The following is a 20256-nucleotide window of genomic DNA, read 5'->3' on the forward strand; positions in this document are numbered from 1 at the left end:
ACCAAACCAAACACCATATTTTTAAAGCTTAATTATACTCAAGTTGGTAAATCGGTCAAATTTATAGACCTAATCAAGCCTGTGGACTTAGTATATGTAATCATCTATTCCTGGGGTAAGAAGATTAGAACAAATCTAAAATCTATTGACTATGTCAAATGCACCAGCCACCTAACACATATTATCCTATATCTCTCACTGTAACCTTGTGAGGTCAGTTTTATTTTGCCTATTTACAGATTTTAAAACTGAGGCTTAGAAAGATTACTGTAAGTGACTTATAAGGTCACAACACTAATCAGTGGCTGAGTCAAGATTCACGCCCAGTTCTATGTGGCTTGAATTTAACTCTCTTTTTCTTATATCACACAGACTTGCTTCCAAGTTTGATAATTCAGCCCACCTTACCAAGTTCTACTTCCAGGATGTCCTTGACAGGTTCTAGAATATCTGGTTTGAGAGTCGTGTCCTTTACTAAAACATGAAAAAGAAAATCATTATTTGCACTGGGAGATCTGAAAGCCTGCTTGCTGAAGATGTGCACGCATGGGCACACTTAGATCTCTATGTTTTGGGTCTGCCTCTTCAAATTTTATTCATATGTCATAAGGATAGAAACTCAGGTTTTATGCAAAAAGCAGGCTTCCAAAATGACTGTGCAGATGCTGGCAAAACATTAGTTTTTGATAAATCCATATCTGCCTGGGTACATTTTCTTCTACACCACTCCTGCTTTCCCATTGCAGATTTAAGCCTCCATCTCCATCTTTCCCTACAGAATTGCTTTTTGGGGCTGAGTAACCCAACACAAAGGAGAACCCACCTGAGAAAATATACAAGTCAGCCAGATTGGAGTCTACCACCTCCATTCTTAAATTCATGGTTTGTCTCAAAATAAAGGTGAGTCCAATCCTTTATTAATCATTTATTTCTCAACTACCTGCCACAAACTTTCAAGTGTGCCTCCATAGTCAAACTTTCTCTAGAATAAGTTCCATCTCCTGATACAGCAAAATCAATCACCTTTACTCTGGATGTCCTCTCTTAATTCTTCAGGACCTCCTTTTCTCAATTACAATATCTCTGTCCTATGTCTTTAATGTTCTCTCTCTCCTTCCCACTCAGCATTTACCCATGCTCAGTCTCTATGTCTTTAAAAAAAGAATAAAACCCTGCACCTCACATCCTTACCTCACTCATTCTCCTAGGTTTCAACCAAATTCTTTTTTTAAAAGATTTTATTTATTTATTTTTAGAGAGAAGGGAAGAGAGGGAGAAAGAGAGGGAGAGAAACATTGCCCTGTGGTTGCCTCTCACACGGCCCCTACTGGGGACCTGGCCCACAACCCAGGCATTTGCCCTGACTGGAAATCAAACCAGTGACCCTTTTCTTCACAGGCTAGCATCAATCTACTGAGCCACACCAGCCAGGGCAGTTTCAGCCAGATTCTTGAATGAGTGTTATATGCTTGTTTCTTCTATTTCCTCACCTCCCAAGGAATCTGATTTCTGCCTCTATCACTCCACTGAAACTGCTTTGGCTAAAGTTACCAGAAAACTCCTTGCACCTAAATCCATTGGGTACAACTGAATTTTTCATCTGCTTTATTCTAAACAGCATTGGCCACACCCTCTTTGGAACTCTCTCCTCTTTCAGGTCCTTGTTTTGGTATTCTCCTGCTCACCTCCCAGTCTCTGTGCAGTGCGCTCCTCTCCTCTGCACCTCCTGTGGATATGAGTTCTCTTCCCAGTTTCTCCTAGTGCTCTTTTGTTCTTCTTTCCATGGGTAGTGCAGCTGACTCTCTAGGTGTCTTCCATACAGAAAGCCTTGGTCCTTGAAATGATGTCTCTCCTACATCATCAATTTCACTTCCTCTACTGCTGTCCTGTTCACCCTTCCATGGACAACCACCTGCTAAGGTAAATAATGACCTCTGCCTTTCCAGATCCAATGATCAGTTCCCAGTCCTCACCATTTGAGGCAGTAGTATATCATTCTTTCCTTCCTCAGACACTTCAGTCACTGTGCCTAGGACAGTTTTTCTTTGTTTTTATGCCCCTATTCCATCTCCTTAGGGGATTCCTCCACAGCTGTCCAAGTATTGGAATGCACTAGGCCTCAGCTCTGGACTCTTTTCTTTCTATACTCATTCCCTAGGTATTCTCATTCAGGTCTTTTGCTTTGCATATTACATGTATGTTGGCCACTCTCACATTCACTTCTCCAGCCAAGCATCTCCAAACTGGTTACTCAAATACCCACTTGTTATCATTATTGGAATAAATGGAAGTCCTTTCAGGTGTAATACAGGGTGGGGCAAAAGTAGGTGAGTATGATATACATAGGGTTTATTCTTCTATTATTACTTATTAATTATATTTTTTCCACACAAAAAAAATTATAAACCTACTTCTTCCTCAGAACTTCTTATTTTTCAGCCTTTTCTGTCTCATCAAATTGTGCCACCATTTACCAACTTTTCCAGGCCAGAAAACTAAAACATTGTTGATTTTCTTCTTTCTTTTAGCTTCCAGATAAAATTCATCATCATGTTCTATTTATGTATCAGAATGCCATTTCTTATCACCTCTGCTAAATCTGTTCAAAGAGCAACCAGAGACATCACTTAAGAACATGAATCAAACCTGTTCCTCTCACACCTGTGCCTTATATTGGACCATATATATGCTATGCTGTGCTCTGCTATGCTATCCTATCTTCTACCAGTAAATTACAGAAAGCCCACCCAGGTGCCCAACTTAAAACCTAGCTTTCACCCTATCCCCATCCTTTCCCCTCTTCTCTCTCAGTTCCCAAATACTTTTATATGTACCTTCTAAATATTTCTCGATTTCATCTACTTCTTTCCAGCTTCACTGCCACTTCCAGCTTAGGCCAATAACTGCCTGCTTGACCACAGTAGCCTCCTAATCCTGTCTCCATTCTTGCCCCCATTTTCTATATGGTAGACAATAACCTATGTCAAATCTATTCATGACACCCTTCTGCTTAGAAAATTCAGTGACTCCCTATTGCCCCTTGGATAAAGTTCAAACTTACTGGGACAGTGTGATGATACTATTTCCAGGCACTCACCCTCAGCCAGTCATGTTCTTTCTGTACTGTGCCACAATCTCTCTCTTCTCCTGGGCATTAACTGTGCTGCTCCCCTGCCTGGAACAGCATCTCTCCCACCATCATGGAAATAGTTTGTTCTTACCCCTCTATTCTCACTTGGACTTGGCATACCCAGGTTTGGTTGGTGGGCCCCATGGGCCCCACTTTTTCTCCACCAATCACATTGTATTATGATTACCTGTTCCTTTCCTGTCCACCCCACAGATGCTACATTCTGTGAACCAGAGGGAGTGTCCAGGTACTCACTGTCACTCATGCACCCTTAGCACCAAGCTCAGTGCCTGACAAACATGAGATATTCAACAAATATTTGTGTGAGAATTAAAAAATAAATAATGAGCAAGTGAATGAGGAAGACAGAAATGATGACAGACAAGGCTTGATTGAAAGAGGTAAAACAGATATTGCAAGGAGTCCTTTGGGACACAGAAAAGCAGACTTTGCCACTGGAAATGTGATGGGCTGATTCATCATGCCTGACTAAAAGAATAATCATACATCACTAGGAGGGGATAAGTGGTACAAGTGGGGTATTTGCATTCTATCTTTTTATCCAAGGAGCAATCTAATAAATTTTTAAACTGCTAAGATCTAAAGCAGTAAAGAGTACAAGGGTCAGGAATAGGTATAGTCCATATGGCCCATGTGGACTATACCACACAATAAAAGGAGAGGCAGTAAAATTGATTAATATATTTCTAAGAGATAAATCAACCATTCTGTAACTTTTTAATACAAAACATGAATGACTGACTCAAATATGCTTTGACATAGGACATGCTTAAATTAATAACATGATAGTTTATTCATGCTGACACTTGTAAATCTAATAAGAATGACCCAAGATAAGCCTCAGAATAAAGCCAAGGGACCAATAAACATATGATAACATACTCAACCTCATTAGTATTCATGAAAATGTAAATATAAAGAAAAAAGGCCTCACTTTACACCAATCAAAAAAAAAAGTCTGAAGACACCAGGTATTATTTAGGAATAATAGAAATCTATTCATTGTTGATGAAGATGTAAACAGCAAAGTGATATTTTAGAATAATACCATGTGTTTATAACACAAATCACATTTTATAATATAAAAAATTCTATTTTATTAATGGATACATACATATTTTAAAAAGGCAGAAATAGAAAGGGTATAAACTATAAAACTGTACTACATATGGAAAGGGGGGGAGTGGAAAGACATGACATCATAGGCCTCAAGCTGTATATGTAATGCTTTATTTCCTTAAAAAAAGTGAGATTTTTAGGCATGTGAAAAACTGTTAACAGTATTAAAGTTGGTGATGGGTACATGCGTGTGACTTATTTCTGTGTGTGAATTATTAATATTGTTTTTAAATTTATTATTAAAACAAACCAGAAATAAATGCATGGAAAACCCAACTTGTGACAACTTGAATATGATCCAGAAGTAGGCCTTCCTTGGAGAATGGAATCTAAGTTAATGGGAAAACTGATGCTTGCCATATTCAATGCTTTACATGACTATACCATATGTCTACCTTCTCTTTTTTCAAAACAAAATTACTAAGCCACAGGAAGGTAACTTTAATTGGGTTATTGGGGTTCAAATCTATAGTCTTGAAAATAAAATCTCACTTACCAATGGTTTTCACTTGAACAACAGCTCTGACTATCCATGAACTTTCATTATCCGACTGACTATAATCACATGTGTACATGCCCTGGTGAAAGTCATAAATTTCATTCAGTGACATCGGGTTGCTTCTTTTTTCATAGAGTAGTCTTCCATTCTAATCCAAGAGACAAGAAAATCAAGTAACTTTCTTTAATCACACAATTATCATTACTATTAATTGTACTTTTCAAAAAACTTCATAAATTTTTTAAGATTTTATTTATTTATGTTTTAGAGAGAAGGGGAAGGGAAGGAGAAAGAGAGGGAATGAAACATCAATGTCTGGTTGTCTCTCATGCCTGGCTACTGGGGACCTGGCCAGCAACCCAGGCATATACCCCGACTGGGAATTGAACCAGCAATGCTTTGGTTCACAGACCCATGCTCAATTCACTGAGCTATACCAGCCAGGGCAAACTTCATAAATTTTAATGATGGAAAGGAGAATGTCAGCCTGAGATGAGGACATAACAATCATACTACCAAACTATAAAAAGATTCTGTTCAAAAATTGTATTTGTGACTTCTGGACAAGATGGGAGGCATAGGTAGATACACTTTGTTTCCTCACACAAACAAAAGAAAGACAACAACAAATTTAAAAACAAAAAACAATCAGAACTGCCAGAAAATTGAATTGTATGGAAGTCTTACAACCAAGGAGTTAAAAAAGAAATGTTCACCCAGACTAGAAGGAGAGGTGGAGACAGGCAGACAGGATGGAGAGGACACGTAGCAAGGAGGTGGCTAGTGGACCATGTGAGCAGGGTGGCAGTTGGCAGACCCTGCAGTATGACATTTGCATGTGGATAAACCAGAACAAACAACTGGAGGGGGAGACAGACCATGCAACCCAGGTTCTAGAGTGGGAAAAGCCTCAAAGCCTCTGGCTATAAAAACCTATGGGGTTGCAGCATCAGGAGAAACTCCCAGCTTCATAGGAAAGTTCATTGGAGAGATCCACAGGATCCTAGAATGTACACAAACCTACCCATATGGGACTCAGCACCAGAAGGGCCCAATTTGCTTGCGAGTACTGGGAAAAGTGACTGAAAGCTGGCAGAGAACTGAGCAAGTGGCATTGTTCCATCTCTGATCCCACCTCAACATAGTGCACCACAGCACAGCAACGTGAGCTGCCCCACCCTGGTGAATACCTAAGGCTTTGCCCCTTACTATATAACAGGTGCACTGAGACAAAGAAATATGGTCCAAATGAAGGAATAGATCCAAACTCCAGAAAAACAACTAAGTGACCAGATCGCAAACCTATCAGATGTAAAGTTCAAAACACTGGTAATCAGGATGCTCACAGAAATGATTAAGTATGGTTGCAAAACAGAGGAAGAAGTGAAGACTATGCAAAGTAAAATAAAGGAGAATATACAGGGAACCAAGAGTGAAGGGAAGTAAACTGGGACTCATATCAACAGTGTGGAGTGAAAGGAAGAAATAAACATTCACCCAGAATAGAATGAAGAAACAAGAATTCAAAAAATGAGGAGAAGCTTAGGAACTTCCAGGACAACTTTAAACATTCCAACATCTGAATCATAGTGTGTCAGAAGGATAAGAGGAAGAGTGAGAAATTGAAAACTTATTTGAAAAAATAATGAAATAAAATGTCCTCAATCTGGCAAAGGAAATAAACTTCCAGGAAGTCCAGGAAGCTCAGAGAGTCCCAAAGAAGTTGAATCCAAGGCGAAACACACGAAGGCACATCATAATTACATTACCCAAGATTAAAAACAAGGAGAGAATCTTAAAAGCAGCAAGATAAGACAGTTACCTACAAAGGAGCTTCCTAAGACTATCAGTTGATTCCTCAAAATAAACCTTACAGTCAAGAAGGGGCTGGAAAGAAGTATTCCAAGTCATAAAAGGCAAGGACCTACATCCAAGATTACTCTATTCAGGGTAGAGGGAAATACAGGGGGGAAATGGGACAACTGTAATAACATAATCAATAAAATATACTAAAAGAATTGTATTTGTAAAATTCCTAAAATAAGAAGCATTTTCAAATACAATTACATTATGTGTAGATATCAGGGCAACGAATTTAATCAGCCCACCACACTCTAATTAATTTATTGTTTTCCAAAGCATGAGTCAGGCTCTAAGAGCATTCTAGAAAACTCATCATGTTCTAAGTATCTACTACCTAAATGAATTTTTTAAAAAACATGTGTTTATATGTCTGAAAATTGATGTAGTTTTTTTGTATTAGGAATAATATAAAGCTTCCTCTTTAAATAAATGTAACTTGAATAAAATAATAAAATATAAATTTAAAATATTAAGTGAATAATAGTTTTATATAAATATGACAAAAAATGACTGATGATTGAAAAATTATTTAATTCATAGTGGACCCAAAGTCTCATGAGAATTAAAATAGATAATGAAACTTTCTTTCTCTTACTTAGAACCTATCAGTGATAGTCTTTTGCCCTTAGGGATAAAGTCTAAAATTCTTTACAATCTGATCTTGCCATTACTTCTGTGACTCACTTTTCGCTATTCTCCCTCTACCACTTGCCATTCCCTAAATAACAATGTTCTTTCTCAATCCAAGCATTTACACAGTGGGTAAATTTTTCTCAGTGGGTACCATTTTTCTCAGTGGGTAGGCTGCTGCTGAATCTTCAATTCCCACTCAAGAGGTAGCTCTCATGGACCTAAGTTGTCAGGCATCACTACATGCTTCCAGAGCAGTAAGCACATACCTCCATCATTGTGGGTACCCTTTGTATAGTAATGATGTGATTAGTGTTGAGGTATCTCCTTCTTTGTAGTTTTTGAGAACAGTCTTTGTTACAAGACATATACATGGCCCTGAATGCCCTGGGTGAAATAAACATCAATTGTTTCTGTCAGTGAGTCCTCAGTCTAAGAATGCAGGCCCAGATTAGTAAACCAGAGTTTGATGCATGCCAGTGGCTTTGACTTAGCTCATATGAAACAGAAGGACTCTCTCTGGTCCAATTAGAACTTTGAAGAATATGTAGGAATCAGTCAATTTAAGGTAAGTGCCATTTTAAGAACATTTGAAGCACAGCATGTATATAGGAAATAAGGCCAAGTTGAAAGGGCTGATGCATGTGGTTGTGTTTAATCATTGGTCCCCAGTCTATGGCAGGCAGGTCAGCAATAGGATGATCTTTGTAAGTGAAGAGTGAGTAAATGCATGTATAATTGAAAGAAAGGTTTTGAAGCATAAAAATCACATTATTAGACATTTTTAAGTGACAACTAAGTGTTGAAGTTCTTATACATTTATTCAAAGACTATCATAATCACTTTTGTATCACTAGGGGTTGGGGCATAGTAGAGGCTCAATAAATATTTGTTGAATGATTGAGTATTTTTGTGCTAATAATCTTGTAGCCCCTGGCCTCCATGTAATCTGTGGCCTTCCAAGTTCCCATTAAGAGCACCAGGAACATATCTCTCACCAATGAAGTTAAAAGAAAAGAAATAACAATAACAAAGAAATAACAAAAAATAAGAGCCTATTATCTATATAGATTGCAAAGTTTTTTCTCATGTTACTTCATGTGATTGTTCAAAGACTTGACTCAGTTTTCACAGATTTTGTTTTCCATTTTAAAGATAAAACACCTGAGCTTCTGCAGTGTGTGTTTTGCTCCATATCACAAAACTAGTCAGTAAGAGAACTGAAAATTTATCTAAATTATTCTGATTTTGAGTTTCAGATTCTGACTGAGGAATTTCCCTTCCACTTTGCCTGTTGACTTGTTGAGTCAGGGATTCCCCACTCTAAGTCTCTGGTGTGGTTCCTGTGGCTCAGAAAGGAATTTCCAGTAAACTGGCAGGCAGCAGTCTAAAGAAAGGAGTGGAGGACAGTGGGCAGAACTGATTGAAGAAAGACCTCCAGGTGGGAAGTAAATCAAGGCCAAATGGTGGGACAGACAAGGTCAAACAATCTATCAGCTGATATTGAGGATCGAGAACCTTTTAAAAGGAAGGTTCAGAGCATGGAGTAACATTCCTAGACAAAATTGTACAGTACACAGTAATAACACACAAAGAACAGAACTGGAGTGGAGGTGTGTCATAAATCACATGAGAAAGTAATAGGAAGAAGATGCTTAGTTATAACTAAGACCTCAGTTGAACCACGGGGAAGCTAGGTGGTACAAAGTAGACCTAATTTTTTCATAAAATATGTAAGTATAGCTCAATGCATACCATTAAGATTTTATGAAATAGAATTAAAAGGAAGCACTAAAGAAAAGTGATAAGAAGTAAACAATTTGTCTTAAGAATGATGGAAAACCCATTCTAATAATACAACTACACATGATTCTTGTAGCAAATATAGGGGCTAATGGGGCTACAAAGGGAATTCTTTGTTATGTTCAGATTGAAAACAGAAGGAGGAGGAGGAGAAGAGGGAGAGGAAGAAATCATATACAAATAAGGAGGAACACCTCAGCTTGGACCTGTATGAATCGTGTCAGTAAGTCCTAGAAAGAACTGAGGCATGAAAAAGAGCTGAGGACACTAAAATGATGTTTAAAGGTGTGTGTGAAACAAAAAGAAGAACAAAACAAAGAAAGCTCACTCTGCTAGAAACATTTATTATAATATTTTTGTCTAATATCACAAATTCGCTGCCCTACTGGGCAATACTGCCACTCCAGGGAGCAAACACAATGCACTTTGTGTTACTCTGTGTGAATGGTGCTCCCTGGAACTGAGCAACACAGGGAAGGTCCTGACTGGGCTTTTACTACCTAGTTTAGGAGGACTGTCAGCATTTATACCTTGAGTTTATGTTCCCTGATGGACTTGGTGGTTTCATATCTGTTTTAATGACTGATTGTGTCCAGGTCTGTATATGTCACCTCTTCTCACTCCTAACTGAATTAATGTCCACTTTCTCCAACTTGCTAAATGCTGTGAATTTTTGAGCCATAAAATCCCAAAATATTATTGTCATCTCTTTCACACCCTATATTAAAGCATTTCATCTTTTATTTTATTTCTTGAAAATATGAGTGGCATTCCCCATCTTCTTTCTGTTCCCACTGATAGGCCCCTGGATCAGAAATCACACTTGTAAATTTCAAATTACCAACAGAGGCCAAATTACCACACAGCCAATCTGCAGCTTGTATTCCTAGCTCTAGCCCTGGCTACACCAGGTAAGAAGAACTCTTGGCCTCCGCCATGCTGAGCTGCACACCACTCATGGAATATGCCCAGCATGTGCCTGTTTCCATTGATCACATTTCACATTCCTGCCAAGTGCAGTTTTACAGTCTCTTGCCTCAATCAACTGACAACATTTTATTTATACATAAATTGTACACTAATACTTATTTTTTAATGGGAAAAAGGCACATTGCAAAAGTTATAAACTGATAAGCTGTCAATCCCTAGTCAAAGTCTTGAATGAATTATTAAATGGATCGTTTATGAACACTTAAAAAAAAAGAAAAGGCAGTTAATATCAGCCACTTGCTTTTTACTAACAAGAATCATGCCAGTCATCTCAATTCCTTCCATGATAAAATTATTAGACAAAAGGCTTAGAGGAATACAGTAGACACACTATGTCTTAATTATACTGACTCATTCAGAAAATGCTTTTATGACTTTCTTGTTAAACAAAATGGATACATGTGAACTGAGTGATTAAATCTCTGAGTGCCTTTTTTAGTCAATGGAGCAGCAATATGATGCCCCACACCCTGCCAAGTTGTGTATTGATGGACTTTATGTAACTAGATGGATAAATCTAAGGTCAATGACTGTTCAGTATTTTTACTAAGTGCTTGAGTGAAGACCTATCATGCATGTATCTTATCTATAAGTCTTATAAATATAGAAGTGATGGTTAATATATTGCATTTCAAAGTCAAAATTCTAACCACTTGATATGTAGAATGATGAGCTAAAACCAAAAATTTATAGTTTAATAAGAATAAATATAAAATCATAAACATAGGTTATAAATTCTACTTTATTAGCACAAAAATTGAAATGCTCTGAGTGCAGTTCTTGTGAAAAAGATATAGTTGCCAACTTAGAGTAAATCAACTATATTATAAGCTGCCCCCAAACTAATACAAGCATAGACTGACTGCACCGATATAATATTCAGAATAAAGACAACTGTTTCTCTGTTTTCAATATTGGTTAGACAACATGTAGATCATAGCCTTGATCAATATTAGGAAGTTGTTCAAGATTATGAGAGGTCTGAAATTTAACCATGAGAACAATCAAATGAGCCTATGTATCCCATTTGAAACAGTTTTCAGAAATTAAATCTAAATAATGTTTACTTCTCTCCTACTTGGAATCACATTAATCTCTGGTCTAGCCAGTCTTATCATTCTCAACAGTTCTCCGTGTCACTAGGCCCACCAAATGCCATCAAGTGCCAGTTTCTGTGAGAACTAGGTCAAAAGGAAATGAAAAAGAGAAGTGGTAGTTCTATATATGAAAATTCCATGGAACACAGGCCTCAGAGATATGCTGGCAGCCACTTCCGCAGTGTGGCAAGCAAACCTGGCATATGAGTGAGATTTTCTTAAGCCGTCAATGGAAAAGTTATTCATGGCATAAAAAAGGGTTCACAAAGAGTCTTTCTCACTGAACCTTTGTTATAATTCTGCCCCTGTCAAATTTTTTTTAGCTAATGAATATAAAATGCCCTATCATTGAAGTCTCTTTATGCCAAGGCTATTTTTTTTCATTATGTTTTTCTTTAGAAATAAAGAAAATATCGAGAAAAACATAAGATATCAATAATTGATTTACTCCAAGTCCAACTTCTTCATCGTTAAACAGTTCTATCATGAATCTCTGTACACTATCATGTTATCTGCAAACAATGACAGTTTTGCTTCCTCCTTCCCAATTTGGCTGCCTTTTATTTCTTCTTCTTGTATGATTACTGTGGCTAGGACTTCCAATACTATGTTGAATAGAAGTAGTGAAAGTGGACATCTTTGTCTTGTTCCTGATCTTAGTGAGAAAGCTTTCAGTTTTTGCCCATTGAATATGATGTTGGCTGTTGGTTTCTCATATATGACCTTTCTTATGTTGAGGTATGCTCCTTCTATTCCCACTTTGCTGATTGTTTTTATCATAAATGGATGCTGCACCTTATCAAATGCTTTTTCTGCATCTATTGCTATCATCATGTGATTTTTGTCTTTTCTTTTGTTTATGTGTTCTATTACATTAACTGATTTGCAAATATTGTGCCATCCTTGCATCCCTGGGATGAACCGCACTTGATCATGTTGTATGATCTTCTTAATGTATTGCTGGATGAGGTTTGCAATATTTTGTTGAGGGTTTTAGTGTTTATGTTCATCAGCGATATTGGCCCATAATTTTATTTCTATGTGGTGTCTTTATCTAGTTTTGGAATTAGGATTAATCCCAATGAAATATTTCATTGTATATAGAACAAACATTTCAAAAATACGTATGGATAGCCCTGGCTGGCATAGCTCAGTGGATTGAGTGCAGGCTGCGAACCAAAGTGTCGCAGGTTCGATTCCCAGACAGGGTACATGCCTGGGTTGCAGGCTATGAACCCCAGCAACCGCACATTGATGTTTCTCTATCTCTCTTTCTTCCTCCCTTCCCTCTCTAAAAATAAATAAATAAAATCTTTAAAAATAATAAAATAAAATAAAATAATTTTTTAAAAAACAAAATGTAAAATATATACATATATACATATATATGGAACCATAAATGACCCCAAATACCTGCAACAATTTTGAGAAAGAAGAACAAGGTAGGAGGGATCACAATACCTGATATCAAACTATATTACAAGGCCACTATAATCAAAATAGCCTGGTACTGGCATAAGAACAGACACAGAGGCTAATGGAACAAAATATAGAGCCCAGAAATAAACCCAAGTCTCTATGGTCAATTACTATTTGACAAAGGGGGCAGAAGCATAAAGTGGAATAAAAATAGCCTCTTCATCAAATGATGTTGGGAAAGCTGGACAGCCTACATGCAAAAAAAAACAAACAAACAAACCAAAAAACAATGAAACTTAATCACCAACTTACACCATACACAAAAATAAGTTGAAGGTGGATAAAAGACTTATATCTTACATTTAAGTTGTGACACCATATAAGTCCTAGAGGAGAACATAGGCAGGAAAATCTCAGATATTCCACACAGCAATATTTTTACAGATATGTCCTTTAGAACAAGGGACATAAAGGAAAGAATAAACAAATGGGATCTCATCAAAATAAAAAGCTTCTGCATTGCTAAAGAAAACAGCATTAAAATGAAAAAGGAACCAACCCATATGGGAAAATATATTTGCTAGTGATAGGGACAAGGGTTTGATCTCCAAAATGTATAAAGAACTCACATGACTCCACTCCAGGAAGATAAACAACCAATTTAAAACATGGACAAAGGACTTAAACAGACGCTTCTCCAAGGAGGGCATACAGAGGACCCAGGTACATATGAAAACATACTCAGCATCACTAGCCATCAGAGAGATGCAACTTAAAGCATAATGAGGATACCACTTCACACCAGTCAGAATGGCCATCATAAACATATCAACAAACAACAAGTGCTGGAGAGGTTGTGGAGAAAAGGGAACCATAGTGCACTGTTGGTGGGAATGCAGACTGGCACAGCCACTGTGGAAAACAGTATGGAATTTCCTCAGAACTAAAAATGGAACTGCCTTTTGACACAGCAATACCACTACTGGGATTATACACTTAGAATCCTAGAAACACCAATACAAAAGAACCTATGCACTCCAATGTTCATAGAGGCACAATTTACAATAGCCAAGTCCTAGAAGCAACTTAAGTGTCCATCAGTAAGTGAATGGATCAAAAAACTGGTACATTTACACAATGGAATTCTACACAGCAGAAAGAAAGAAGCTACTCCTACCCTTTGTGACAGTATGGATGGAACTGGAGAGCATTAGGCTAAGAGAAATAAGCCAGGCAGTGAAAGACAAATACCATATGATCTCACCTATAAGTGGAACCTAATCAACAAAACAAACAAGCAAAAAAAATGTAACCAGAAATGTTGAAATAAAGAATGAACTGAAAGCAGCCAGAGGGGAGGGGGGAGAGGGATAATGGGAGAAAATAGGGAAGGTCCATCAAAGAACATATATAAAGGACACATGGATAAAGCCAATCGGGGTAGTTTGAGGGTGGGAGGTGGGGATGGGTGGGGTGGGGGACTCTGGTGGGGTGAAAATGGAGACAACTGGGCTTGAACAGCAATAAAATAAAAAGAATCTCCAAATTAAAAATTTTTTGACATGTCTACTAAAAATATTTTGGAAACTTTCAGAGACTCCAGCCTATGCATTTATTTCAATTGGATATTCTGTACACCTGGCAGGTATATTCCTGGTGAGCAGTTTCACCTCCATTCAGCACACCATATTTTCATCCTCTCTGCCAGTGTTAATGCCATCTGCTCTGAGATGTCATAAGTGTGAGTCACCCACCACCTGAGTACCTGGGTTTTGCATGAAAGAAAAGAGCATTGAGTACAATTCCCTGCCTAATATAATCACTCTTAGTGTTGCTTACTTGAGGTCTGAGAGGTTCCAGGTATGCATGTATCTGTGTGTGCATATGTGTGTCTGCACATGCACATGAATACCTGCAATGCATGAAACATTGACCTCTCCAAATCTGCATCAGAAGGTACAATTTTAACAATAGCTATTGTTTGCCTACTTTTAGAACAGATACCTGTTCACCATTAAACACATCATGATATTTTTCAGTCAAAGACCCAGGGAAGTGAAATAAAGCTTCCTTTTGTAAATGTCATATAGCCTTAGGGTTTAGTTTACAAGAGCAATAGATGCAGAAAGCTGGCAACTACTCTGTGGCTTGCTCTTACCTAAAAGTAAAAATAAGCCTTCATTTCCAGGATATGCATTTTCATCTGAAATAACTGGGGCAAACCTGGTTTCCTGAGCTCGGAGCAGCCTATCTTGACATAGAAAGACATCTATCATCCAAATATTAAGACATCTGTCATACAAATACTTTTGAACCAAGGGAAGTTTTATTCTTAAGAGAGGACTGAAAATAATGAGTAGAACCATTGACTCTTCTTATTAACCTCATTTTAGAGGTTATGAAATTAATGTTTCTTAAATTAGGATTTCATTGAAGCCAGCACATTTTCAGTGTCACTTTAAAATATAATGTGCTACTTTAAGTACATCACTCATCATCCATGAATACTTTTTCATACAATAGATGTAACACCTGTTCACCTATTGTCACCAAGTTTCAAGAAAATCAGGTGAGAAAATGTCTTCTCACACCACAGTAATTGTACCTCCATCAGCCTCTAATTGTTAAGTCTTGGAGTGCATAAAACCACCAGATAAACAGAGGCTGCCTTCTTGATTTCAATCAGTGGCAACTTAAAATGATTTTTTCATTTTAGGAAACAGATATATTTTAAAGTCAAATTTAAAGTTTTACGTGATTTTAAGGCAAAATACTGGACTTTACCTTAAAAATCATGTTAAAATCATTGCACCTGTAAGAAGCAATTTTAAAAATTGTCGCAAGTATAGGAAGCCATTTAAATTCTATCCCCTGATTCCATCGTCCAGGGATCAGCTGACATAGGGTTACTTACCAAGCATTTGTATATCTGTTAGCACTTGGTATAACTATAAAACACAATGAAAATGTAAAGTGTTTGCTATGTTTACTCAAATGTGATTTATAACTCAAAGTTGTTATGAAACTTGCCTTTTCCTGGCTCCTGTTCTGACTGTCTCTTAGTATTTCCCGGCCCCTGTTCTGTCTTTCTCCCTTCTCACTGTCTCATCTGTTACTCAGAGCCATCGAGCATTTGCCTTAAATGTCTCCCAGATGTGTCCACTTAGGAAGGTATTCTACTCTCTTATTTCTTTCAGAAACCCTTTAAGTCTCACTTGGTGGGTGCTCTCTTCCCCTTAGCAATGCTCATTGCTTTCTAAAGGTAATAAAATGAACTAATGTGTCCTTCTGCATTAGTGGATGTTGTAAGTTGGGTGTCTTAACTTCACATGTATATACTAGACTTTTAGAAATTTTTCTGGCACCATCAAAAGAATGATTCTAATAATTGGAATATCAGGTCCTGTGGCTATCTAGGTGGAAAAGCTTTTTAGAAAGTTGGGTCTTTGTAGAAACAAGGCCAGGTTTTGGAAAGTTCTAGCCCTCAGATTCTCAAATCCACACTTTTATGGACTGATAGAGATGTTATCATTAAAAACCATTATCTTGCATTAATTTTGGAAAAGTCATTCTTACCTGGTACCAGGTCATCTCTGGACTCTGTGCATCCTTTTGGCAGCCAAGACTAGGGCAATATATAGAATCAGTGCTACCAAGAAGAAGGTATTGTTTATGCGGTACAGAGTTCACACAAGATATGTTTGTCTTGGGCTTAACTTCTAAGATCATCTTAACACAACAGGTCTCATCCTGGGGGCTCCTAGGAGAATCAACAAGTTCCCATAAACATAGATATTATATCCAGATAATATAGGATTTAGCAGTGTTTTTGATAAGAATGTGTTTTGGATATACCTAATCCTGGGTCTACAAATATATGACCCAGCATTGTTGATCTCCATCGTCAAAAAACGTAGGGTAATATTGTCCAGGATGATATGAGAATAGTTTTTAGTAATTTCCCTTAATGTGTCTCCATTTTGAGGTTGTAGGTACCACTGGACCTCAGATAAGTCCTTACTATCACTGCAGGGCAGGCGTTCAGGGCCTTGGGTTGTTGTGAGTGAACTTCTGTGGTAGAAGTAGGATTTCTGTAGGTCTGGCAAGTCACAAAATAAGACAAATTCCTCCTCACTCTTTGCAGAATACGTCCAAAGAAATTTTTTGGTGGAGCAACCTAAAAACCACACACACACAAAAAGCAATACTGAAATGCATTAGAAGATGAAATCCTGATTTATCTTTACAAAGAGTAGTTGTATGTCCTTCCCCTTTACTGTTCCCATTTCGTAGGGAAAAGGAAGTTCTCATTCTAACTCCTCCCAGGGGACATCAACATCACCGGTGGCAATAGTGACTTCCTGGTAAAGGTGGCTGACCCATCCTTCATCCCTCTTTGGCTATTCCAAATGGACACCCACCAAATGGTAACTGGGTTCCCCATCAATGCTTGGTATCAGCTAAAAGCTGTTCACTCCAATAATTTCTCCTCTTACACCCATATTAACAGCATGATGGAAGTGTTCTGTATTAATATGTCATGTTACTGATATATCAAATTATGTTACTTTAAACTGTGACTACAAGATTCATAGTGTCAACAAAAAAAAAGTGAAATCCCCTACCTGAAATATTAAATCCTTTAATTCTCTCTCTTGTGACAAGACAAAGAAATATCCATCCCAAATAAAACATTATTCTCCCTGGGTTCTGTCCCTTCAGTAACCATATTCTGTGGTCAGAGTGGAGGACATTGTGACTCAGAGCTCTGCCCTGAGAATCATCTTTATTTCTGTAAATGGAAAATGGAGAAATTAGAACTTATGATCAAAATGCAAGTCATACAGGAAGCTTTAAAAGGGCATATCTTTCCAAGTGAGCTGTCATATGTCCACATGTGTATGCTATTTTCAATGGTGTGTAGCAGTTTATGCATGTGTCATCTCTTACACATCTGAAGAAGGGAGAATATTTCAAGCTCATTGTAACACTTGGAGTGTGCAGTGTGTCCTTTTGACTCCATTTGCTCACACAATACTTTTTTTTAAATATCTTCACATTGTTTATATATTTCTGAGAGTAATTTGGAAAGAATTAAGTGAAAGTTTTCCTGAAAAAAAAACCCTCAAGTTGAACAAAAATGTTACATTCTCCACATTTAGAGAAACTAGTGATATAGCTCATACTATAAAGTTTGAGACAGTCTGCACATAGATTATAAAAACTGTTAAATAATAGATGATGCTTGACTCTCCATGCCTCAGATAAGAAAGAAAACGTTGCTCCTGAATGGCATTACTACAAATACTCTGAAATATAAAAGGGGGGAAAGTCACCTCAACAGAGAGAGTAAGCCCTGGCCAATGTGGCTCAGTTGGTTGAGCATTATCCCACAAAGCAAAAGCTGTCTGATTTGATTCCTAGTCAGCACACAGGCCCGGGCTGTGAGTCCAGTCCCTGGTCAGGGTACATACAAGAGGCAACCCATGGATGTATCACTCTCACATCAATGTTGCTCTCCTTCTCTTTCACCTTCCCTTCCCCTCTGTCTAAAAATAAATAATTTTTTTGAGAGAGAAAAAGCCTGAGCTGTTTTCCTGGTGGTTTTGTCCCCCTTGTTCATAGGATGATCATTCAAATTTTCAACCCATTTCAAGAGATGAGAGATGGCATGAGGGATGGTGTCTTATTCCATCCAGACTGCCATAACAGAATACCAAAGAGTAGATTGTTTATGAACAACAGAAATTCATTTTTTCACAGCTCTAGAGGCTGGTAAGTCCAAAATCAAGACACCAGCATGATTACTTCTGGTGGAGACCCTCTACCTGGTTAACAGCCAGTGCCTTCTTCTGGTGACCTCAGTTGGTGGAAAACAAGAGATCTCTCTGAAGTCTCTGTTATAAGATCACTAATCCCATTCATGAAGGCCCCACTGTTAATATCTAAACAACTCCCTAATACTATCACTAGGGGATCATCTTTGAGGATTAGGATTTCAACATATGAATTTGAAGTTGGGAGAAACATAAACATTCAGATTTTCAACCCATTTCAGTAGTTAATATTTGATTTTTATTTAATTTTATTTTGAGAGAAAAATTAAAGTAATTTTTCTATAAAACAGTTTTTCCTATGCATCTGAGAGTTCTATTATTACTAACATAAAAATACCCTGTGTGTTATTCTTGAGGTTGCAGAAATAAGGAAACTTAGCTAGAGTTTTCTGCTAAAACACTCCCATACTGTTGTAGGCAATTTTGGGAGGGGGGCAAAATAAAAAAAAAAAAAAGGTAAAGCCCTGTGTTGAAGGGTCTGACAGTGTGGAGAACAATGTTGAAGAAAAAAATTATTTTGACACTGAGTGAAATAGCAAAGACTTTGTTCAAGACTCTTACACTAGACTAGACACATCAAGCTCAATTCAGAATACAACAAGTACAGGTGAATAGCCAAAGAGCAAGGCAAAGAAATGAGGAGATGGAAAATTACTAAGAGTAGACATCAAGGGCTGCAGAATTCTTATTAAACTGACCTAAAAGGATTCTTTCTGCAGCCACTTCAAGGCCTTAGAAACACGGGTGGGAGAAGAGGTATAAAGGTGTTTGGTCAAATATCAAGGATGGGAGGATGACTTAACATACGTTTTGCTAAAACTGGGCTGTGACCAGCCTTAGACATAACTAGGACCAAGGTCCAGGACCAGTTGAGGTCTTCAGAGGATCCTGACTAAAATTTGGTCAAGGAGAATGTCTTTGTCAACATGAACATGCAAATAAACAACCCTGGGAAAATGAAATAAAGAAACAAATGCAGTGATAACAGAAAAGAAAAAATAAAAAGGGAAGAAAAAAAGGAAGGAAAGAAGGAAGGAAGGAAGGAAGGAAGGAGTTATATTAAATATTGTATGGCCACTCTGAAAAAGTCCCCTTTAAAAATATTCTCCCCATACATTTTTTATTTTAAAATGATTTTTTCATTTCATTTATTTATTTTTAGAGAAAAAGGAAAAGAGGGAGAAAGAGAGGGAAGGAAACATTGATGTGTGAAAGATATATTGATTGGTTGCCTCTTGCATGCCCCCAGCTGGGGTCCTGGCCCACAACCCAGGTATGTGCCCTGACTGGGAATCAAACTGGCAACCTTTTGGTTCACAGGCCAGCATTCACTCTACCTAGTGACATCAGCCAGAGCTGACTTTTATGGAAATAACAAAAAGTCAACATCTCCCACTATCGACATCTAACCAGCTATGCAAAGCCCTCTCTTCACTCCTTCCTCACTGGTTGTTTCTTCAACCACTCCCTCCATTCATGACTTTCCCAGGACCTTTCTTTCCAGGTGTCTCCTCTTTGTCTTACAAAGAAGCACTTGGCTTTCATCATCTTACAAAATTCTTCACTTTCAACCAGTTTCTCACACACACACACACACACACACACACACCATGTCTCCAACATCTTCAGATGCAGAAGAAGGGAATAACTTTAACATTTAGAAATTAGCTAACAATAATTCATGTTTCTCTAGCAGAAACACTGAGCTGGAGGTATCTTTGGGAATCCAATTGGAAAAGTCCAAGGGCAGCCAGGTGGAACTCTGGAAGGAATCTGGGGGTTCTCAGAATAAGAGACAAGGGGGTTCAAGCCAGAGAAGTCTGTCCACTGCCAGGAAAAAGCAGACAG

The 20256-nt window shown here is 37.7% G+C and overlaps 1 protein-coding gene across 2 annotated transcripts in view; it reads right to left on the reverse strand.

Annotated features, from left to right (window-relative positions):
• Positions 1-20256, reverse strand: part of LOC114499990 (interleukin 18 receptor accessory protein) — a 35345-nt gene that overhangs the window by 12864 nt on the left and 2225 nt on the right. The window contains exons 2-6 of one of the 2 annotated variants that reach the window (XM_036028345.1): positions 17197-17363; positions 16427-16748; positions 16148-16331; positions 4767-4917; positions 409-474 (exon numbers count right to left, since the gene is read on the reverse strand). In XM_036028345.1, coding sequence (XP_035884238.1) covers positions 409-474; positions 4767-4917; positions 16148-16331; positions 16427-16748; positions 17197-17266 — 793 coding nt within the window. In that variant the 5' untranslated portion in view covers positions 17267-17363. Of the gene's footprint in view, positions 1-408; positions 475-4766; positions 4918-16147; positions 16332-16426; positions 16749-17196; positions 17562-20256 lie in introns of those variants that run through there. The other variant, XM_028516549.2, reaches the window with a different exon arrangement.

Source organism: Phyllostomus discolor, chromosome 6 (genome assembly GCF_004126475.2).
Source record: "Phyllostomus discolor isolate MPI-MPIP mPhyDis1 chromosome 6, mPhyDis1.pri.v3, whole genome shotgun sequence".
NCBI lineage: Eukaryota > Metazoa > Chordata > Mammalia > Chiroptera > Phyllostomidae > Phyllostomus > Phyllostomus discolor.